The sequence below is a fragment of the Diabrotica undecimpunctata genome, chromosome 10 (assembly GCF_040954645.1).
Source record: "Diabrotica undecimpunctata isolate CICGRU chromosome 10, icDiaUnde3, whole genome shotgun sequence".
In the NCBI taxonomy this organism is placed as follows: domain Eukaryota; kingdom Metazoa; phylum Arthropoda; class Insecta; order Coleoptera; family Chrysomelidae; genus Diabrotica; species Diabrotica undecimpunctata.
Window position 1 is genome coordinate 36,100,208 of NC_092812.1, and position 8,752 is coordinate 36,108,959.

General features: G+C 34.3%; 1 protein-coding gene across 1 annotated transcript in view; it reads right to left on the bottom strand.

Moving 5' to 3' along the window:
- The window catches only part of LOC140452007 (prolyl 3-hydroxylase 1-like), a 45,752-nt gene extending 39,537 nt beyond the window's left edge, over window positions 1-6,215 (bottom strand). Inside the window, exon 1 of the mRNA XM_072546013.1 lies at window positions 5,595-6,215. Coding sequence (XP_072402114.1) covers window positions 5,595-6,032 — 438 coding nt within the window. The 5' untranslated portion in view covers window positions 6,033-6,215. The remainder of the gene's footprint in view (window positions 1-5,594) is intronic.
- Between the last annotated feature and the right edge of the window lie 2,537 nt (window positions 6,216-8,752).

Below are 8,752 nucleotides of genomic sequence, written 5' to 3' on the forward strand. Positions count from 1 at the left end.
GAATACACACATTTCCTACATAAAATTGGCCGCTCGTTCCTCTGACATACTCAGAATTTTCCTACATCTAAAGGTTCGTGAGAAAAATTTCCACTTGGATATCTGTATTTGCTGAAAATTTCGTGAAAATTAAAAGTGTATATTTTGTTTGAAATTTGAATTATATCGATTAAGGGTGACTTGCTGATTAAAAAAATCTAAACACGTGGCAAGAAATTATGCACCGTTTTGCCGGAAAATCGAAAAAACTGTAGACCATTGGATTTTTACTAAATTTCGTTAATCGGCTATGTTGGCGTCAATTTTGGTCCGAGAGTCAAGCGAATACACATTTCCTACATTAAATTGGTCGCTCGTTCTTCTGACATACTCAGAATTTTCCTACATCTAACGGTTCGTGAGAAAAATTTCCACTCGGATGTATGTATTCGCTGAAAATTTCGAGAAAATTAAAAGTGTATATTTTGTTTGAAGTTTGAATTATTTCGATTAAGGGTGACTTGCTGATTAAAAAAATCTAAACATGTGGCTAAAAATTATGCATCGTTTTGCCGGAAAACCGAAAAAACTGTAGATTTTTTAATTCGATTTTTCCTCTTTTCCGGCAAACTGGGGTTAAGGGATCAGAAAGAAACACATGTTTGGAATAAGCTGGACCAAGTGCATGTACCAAAACATTAAACAAAATTTTTTTTTTGGAAAGTTTGGAAAACATTTTCCAAGGGGGTACCCTTGGATTTTTATCAAATTTGGTTAATCGGCTATATTGACGTCAATTTTGGTCCGAGAGTCAAGCGAATACACATTTCGTACATAAAATTAGCAGATCGTTCTTCTGACATACTCAGAATTTTCCTACATCTAACGGTTCGTGAGAAAAATTTCCACTTGGATATCTGTATTTGCTGAAAATTTCGTGAAAATTAAAAGTGTATATTTTGTTTGAAATTTGAATTATTTCGAATAAGGGTGACTTGCTGATTAAAAAAATCTCAACACGTGGCCAGAAATTATGCACCGTTTTGGCGGAAAATCGAAAAAACTGTAGACCATTGGATTTTTATTAAATTTCGTTAATCGGCTATGTTGGCGTAAATTTTGGTCCGAGAGTCAAGCGAATACACATTTCCTACATAAAATTGGCCGCTCGTTCTTCTGCCATACTCAGAATTTTCCTACATCTAACGGTTCGTGAGAAAAATTTCCACTTGGATGTCTGTATTTGCTGAAAATTTCGTGAAAATTAAAAGTGTAGAAGATTAAGGGTGACTTGCTGGTTAAAAAAATCTTAACATGTGGCAAAAAATTATGCACCGTTTTGCCGGAAAACCGAAAAAACTGTAGATTTTTAATTCGATTTTTCCTCTTTTCCGGCAAACTGGGGTTAAGGGATCAGAAAAAAACACTTGTTTGGAATAAGCTGGACCAAGTGCATGTACCAAAACATTAAACAAAATTTAAACAAATCTCCACGAGATAAAAGAAAAATTCGACATATTGTCTTGGCACACAGAAAACCTAGAAGGTTTTAAATGAAAATGATGCATGAGTGGAATGGAAATACGTGCTTGGCGGAGGAAGGCGATAGGGACGACTGGAAAAAAATTCTTGGGGAGGCTAGGACCCACACAGGGTTGTAAAGCCAAAATGATGATGATGATGCATGAGTCTGGCACCAGTATTTTACCAATGACAGATCATCAGCAAATAAAGGATCTGAGGTGTTCAACCTGTCGCCCTGCAAGCCAAAAGCTGCTACTCACACCACCTATGAGGAAAAAAAACTTCAGTGGGCTAAGGATCACAAAGATTGGACCATTGATGATTGGAATCAGGTAAATAACATTGCTTAATTTTAGCTAGTTTACCGTTGATCAATTTTTCCATGATTTTAAAATAATAATAATATTTCAGGTTTGTTTTTCGGACGAATCTACCGATCCTCATGGATAGAGCTGAATTTGTAAGGGGAAGACCTGGAGAAAAAGATAAAGCTGATTGTATTGTAAGGGCGGTAAAGCACCCCCTATACATCATGGGGCGGTATATCATAAGGAGTCAAGGAACTGGCAGACTCTACATTGTCGAAGGAAGAATGCGGCAGGCAGTACTTAAGAGTAGTGCAAGCAAAAATGCTTTCGTAGTTCCAGAAGTGGTTTTTGAATAAGAGTTTCATGTTTATGCATGACTCGGCGTCTTGTCACAACGAAAAAACTGTTACAAAATTCCTTGCTTACAACCAGACAACTGCCCTGGCAACTGTATGCAATAGAACATCTTTGGAAGCTCATGAATAAGAAATTTTTAATAAAATTATGACTACAAAACGTCAATGGATCGAGTGCTTAATAGCAAAGTGGCACAGGAGTGAAACAATTCCACAAAATTGCCAGAGATGCATAGAAAGTATGCCAAGAAGGTGCCAGACAGTCATTCCTGCAAAGAATGATACTACCAAGTATTAGGCTTAGGCATAATTTTAAGTGTTTTCATGTAATTACTCGTTTCTTTCTTAATATTTGTAAACTTTCTAAAATTCTAAATCACAGTGAAATAGAATGAAGCACAAATATATGTTTTATAGCTCAATTACATACCATTTTTAAACAAAAAGTAAATTTTTATGGGGTGGTTCTAATAATTTGATCACCCACTCTATGTGGAAATCATCAACAAACACTACATATCATATTATAAGAAATCAAATTGACTAGATACTAATTAAACAAAGATATAAAAAGTCCACTAGGAAACTAAGTTCCTGTAGCTGGCTATATACCATGTATCACAAAAATGTTTAGGAGTAAAGGATCAAATGTCATGTCTGTTCTACTCTACGGATGTGAAACCTGGAAAGTAACAAACACCCTCACAGACAAACTACAGGTCTTTGTTAACAAATGTCTACGAAGAATTGTTCGTATATTCTGGCCTAACACCATCAGAAACGAAGATCTGCTGCACCTGACCGAACAAAAGAGGGTACAAAATGAAATTAAGTCCAGAAAGTGGGGTTGGATCGGTCACACACTCCGAAAAAATAGTTCCAGTATCGCAAAGACTGCCTTAGAGTGGAATCCCCAAGGGAAAAGAAAAAGGGGTCGCCCAGTACAAACTTGGAGACGATCCATCATGGACGAGATAAGAGGCTAAGGAAAGTCTTGGAATGAGGTGAAGTCCTTAGCGCAAAATAGAACCCGATGGCGCGTTTTCACTGAAGCTCTATGCTCCACTTAGGAGTTCAAGAACCTTATATATATTGTCCCTCCAATACACATGGTTTCAGTTTTCTTAATGTTGACTTCGAGATCCCATTTGTTATATTCAGTCATCTATAATGAACATATATTCATTGTTTGGAATATCGTTTACTCTGCTCTGGAAGTGTTCGTAGAAGCTTTCTCTTGTATTTACATCTCGATTGCTCTCAGTTGCATAAATTGCCATCACATTTTACTATAAAGGCGGCTACAGACACACATGCAAGCTTATCCAGCAGGCTTGAGTATCTGTAGGGAAATGTGGTGCAAGCTTTGTGATTGTACAAGCGACTTGAGGATTGACAGAATCTTAATTATGCATGCTTGAATTAGTCGTGAGCCTTAAGATATTAAAGAGGCATGGATACAGTCCCTACTAATAAAGGGATAAGATTAATTTGCTATGATAAAAGAGCAAGAAAGATGGAGAAGTAGCTATAACGCATACTCTTATTGTATTATGATTTTTGTATATAATTATTGCCGAATTACATAGACCTAAATTTAAAAAATTAACCAATATCTCTTAATGGGATTGTGAGACCAACAGTTATCAACATTAATAAGATAGCACGCATCTTTGTCTATAAATTTAAACTGACTGAGTTATTTATTGACGAGATAATTTTATCTATAAATTTGTTGTGGTTTCAAATACTCTGTAGCGTTTATTGAATACAGTGGCGATCAAAATTTAGGTCACTTCGAAGTTATTGTATGAGAATAATAATTATAGGATAAGTCTATTTAAGTTACAGATCATAAACACGCTGGAATCTTACAATAACTTCAAAAATGTATGGAAAACAGATAAAAGTATATCTAAAAATAATAGAGATATATCATGTGAATTGAAGATAGTCACAGATATCATGTAAAAAACATTACAAAAGAAGAAAGCAGCAAATATACAGGGTGTAACAAAAAGGTAGGTCATAAATTAAATCACGTATTCTGTGAAAAAAAAATAGTTCGATTGAACCTAACTTACCTTAGTACAAATGTGCACATACAAAAAGTTACAGCCCTTTGAAGTTACAAAATAAAAATCGATTTTTTCCAATATATCGAAAACTTTTAAGAGATTTTATATTGAAAATGGATATATGGCTTTCTTATGGCAGGAATATCGTAAAAAAAATAACAGTAAAATTTGTACACCCCATAAAAATTTGATGGGGGTTTTGTTCCCTCAAACCCCCCCAAATGTTTGTATACGTTCCAATTAAATATTATTGTGGCACCATTAGTTAATCACAATATTTTCAAAACTTTGTTGCCTCTTAGTAGTCTTTCGATAAGCCAGTTTTGCTGTTCCTTGAATCTTCTCCAAATCATCATATGAGAAGCATAAAATTGAGCAAACCTACTTGCAAACATATTAGGACAGTACTAGAAGATTTAGTTGTGCCTTTCATGATAATCGCGGGCGAAAATTTGGTTCTTGCATGCAAGATATTGCAAGAACTTAGGTACCTAGCGAAAGTTATAAAATCTGGATGACGTTTTCTTATCTTTATGAGGTCGTTGAAGAAGACTCTAGAATTATTTTTGCTCTCAAATTAGGGAGCATTGTCAAAAATGAGTTTGTAAGGAAAAATAAGGACTTGTTTAAACGTTTTTTCAAATTTGACACGCTGTATTTAAGTTTTTAAAATTTATATCGACTATTTTTAGAGTATTTTAAATACAAGTAGAGACGTAGATATTACTGAAGTATTTCTCGCTGAGGAACGAATTTTCAAAAAATTTTCGACGTGTTTTGGGCATTTTTATCTACTTGTCATTGACACAGTTGGGTGGTAAAAACAAAATTTGGCAAACATAACATTTGAGAAAGGTTTTTGTAATATTTACACGAGTATACTCGGAATTCCAACATTCCAACCACTACTTATAGTAGTTAGAACAATTTGAATACTGAGTCGATGAAAGAAGACAAATATTTTAATTTACCAAATAAGCTCAAAGCTCAAATCAATATCTAGAACAACAATCTACAAGGAGATAAACAAGAGATAGGAAAAAAAATGAAAGACAGCAGAATTAATAAAAAAAAAGAACAGAATGGACAATATAGGTAGAAGAAAGAAAGAAAGATCTAGAAGAAACACAGTATAGAAGTCATATTAAAATAAGATATATAATATAGGGAATAGAACGAGAAAGACAAATAGAAAAGATTGAGCGAGGAAGACACTGACAATAATTTTCATATATTTGAATATAATAATAAAGCTTTACAATAAGCTTTAAACAATTTTGTTTAAAATAAATAAAATTCAATAGTTTCTCATTTAAATTGTACAAGGTTAAAAATATTCAAATATTTACCTGGAAGTAACATATATGTAAATATTCGTAAGGACGCTGGTCTTCAAACAAATTCCCGGATTCCATATTAACATTATGGTTTTCCAGAATCTCTGGACTACCATTTTGGCACTCAATAATACACAAAGTTTGTCTGATAGCCCGTTCAAAAAACAGCAGGTTTTCTATGTCGACTGGGTACAGCGGTTCCGAATATTCAGCATCACTTTTACATTTTAACCGACAATTCTGCACTTTTTTCCGATATTTTCGATATTTCTCTAGCGATTTTTCAAAATTAACTACACAGTCTTCCCATCTGTTTTCCAAATAAGCTTCTAGGCCCTTTTCGTACAACTGAACACACGTTTGGGTATCATTTGTTTCGTTTGTTCGAACATGTGTCAATAAAAGTACGTTTAAAGTAAAGATTGTTATGACGCACGTGTTTATCAACATAGTTAAGTAAGTAGACTGAATGTAGACTCCAAATCGCAAATCTCCTCACTGACCGTGCGTGCTCAAAATTGAGGCTGAGTATTACATGACTTCACTTAACGCGGATGCTACAATTGACTGATCTGATCATTTTATTTTACGTAGACGTAGGTCCCGCATCCTCATAATCTGTGTCTCGTGGCACTTGCAGCCTCCAGATTCGGATTCTTTCATATCTGGTGCATGTAACATCGCCGCGTAGTGTTATTTTATTGACACAGCATCGGCCTTGCCGTCCTTGTCATATTTTTAAATAACTAAATTTTCAACAAATTAAGTTCAAATGTATTTTTTTTTAATTTTTCCAAGTGGACCGGAAATTGTTACTAACAAATAACTTATAATAAAAAAACAATTTCCCAAATCGCTTCAAGTAAATATTTTTTAGGCGTATTTCATCGAAATAAATAGGGCCTTTTTCTATCCTGATGATTGCCAAACTTCTTCGCGGAGATGGCACTTAAAAAACATATCAACAAGTAATGCTTCAAATCTAAACACAAAAAAAAAATGAAAGTAAAAACAAATAATGTCATAAGAGGGAGCAAAGTTTTACGTGATAGTAAAAAACATTTCATCAAATAGATGTTTTATATTCAACAATTGAGGCTATTGGAAAAACATTATAGCGATTTCAATATTTTGATAAATATTTACCACAAGCATCTTTTGATTTGGCTGCAGTACGTATAAATCAATACTACGTACACAAAAATGGTAATTTAATAAAACCACATGTAACTTCTGATCTTATTAAAGAAGTCATTTCATATTAAAGACAAACAAATAACATTACAGCAAATGGTCGAATGGAGTGGCCTATTGTTGTACAATACAGAAGGTAGATTATTATCTATTAAAGATAACCAATTCCATTTAAATTGTAATGGCTTTGTAGTGGGCAGTAGATCAGCAATACGATAAAATAAACTGATAACGACTGTATGCAGTATATTGACAAAAATCAAGTAGGCTGTGAAGATATGTCTAATTCCTTAGCAACAAGACAGTAAGTTCGTAGTTACAATTGGATATGTCAATATTAAATTGATTTGTTGTGCCACATCGATTTAGAAGTCTGCATTAGTATCTTTTTGAGAAATATTACCCTTCTTCTTCTTCCAGTGCCGTCTCCACTAATGAGGGTTGGCTATAACCATTGCAAATTCCTCTCTATCTTCTGCTTTTCTTAAGAGCGTCTGTTTGTTTAACCCGGTCCAGTCGCGAATGTTTTTCAGCCAGGATATTTGTCGTCTACAAGGACCCCTTTTTCCTTCAATTTTACTCTTCATAATCAGCTGCAACAACTCATTCTTCATGTGCCCCAAATATGCTGTCTTTCGCCTTTCAATGGTGGTCAAAAGTTCTCTGTCTCTTCTCATTCTATGCAACACCATTTCGTTCGTAATATGATCGGTCCATGGTACCTTCAAAATTCTCCTAAAACCCCACATCTCAAAAGCTTCCAGTTTTCTCATTAAGTCAACATTAAGAGTCCAGGCTTTGACACCATAAAGAAGAATAGAGTGGATATAACATTTTACCATCCGATATCGGATTTGCAGATTGAGTCTTTGGTTACTCAGAAATTTCCTCATCTTTAAAACGGCTGCTCTTGATTGCTCTATTCTTGAGCGAATTTCTGATTTCGGATTCAGATCTTCCGTAATCCAGACTCCTAAGTATTTCATTTTGTCCACTTATTATATTACCCTAATAGAAATTAATTTGAAATTACGATGGTGCTCGTAAAAGATCTATAGCGGAAGTATGCGATATATGTATTTAATGAAAAATATCCTGATCGAGTATCAATAAGTAAAGTGACGGTAAGGAAAATATTGCAAACACTTATTGGTATTGGCAATGTTAGAGATAAGCTCAAGGTGGCAGACCCACTGTTTCCGACGACAATCAATTAAATGTATTATTTGAAATTAAAGAAAATCCTTCATTCTTCAATTATTTTATTAACGAATAATGAGATCTGAACTTATACATGAACTCAATAAAGACGACTTTGATAGACGCATGCGAAAATATGCAAGAATTGTGTAATCGAAATAATGGATTTGAATATAATATCTTGTTTTCCGACGAGGGCCACTTTTAGTTTATACCCAATATCCCCAAAAAGTAAATGTATGGGCTAATATTGTTAGGAATACCATTGTAGGACTGTATTTTTTAACGGTACTGTGACGGGTGAAAGGTATTTAAAGATGTTGCAAACCTACGTAGTTTCATTTTTAACTGCAACATTTCAGGATATCAATAATCCTGGTCAAATAGATCCGACCATTTGGTTCATCAGGGTGGATCAAGTCCATATTATGCAGTAGTCGTTAGAAATTTTCTAAATACAACTTTTCCCAATCGCTGGATTGGACGATGCGGCCACATTGAATGGCCTGCTAGGTCACCAGATTTGAATCCCATGGACTTTTCTATTTGGGGTTATTTAAAAATTAAGGTATATGTAAACCGACCTACCAATTTGGTAGACCTCAAACAAAGAATTCGTACTAAAATGCAACAAATTACACCAGAGATGTTGCCAAACATAACCCCAGAATTCATTGGACGTCTTGGATACTGTCAATTCCAAGGAGCTCAATTCGAACGTTTATTGTAATTATGTTATTTGTTTGTCTTTAATATGAAATCACTTCGTTAATAAT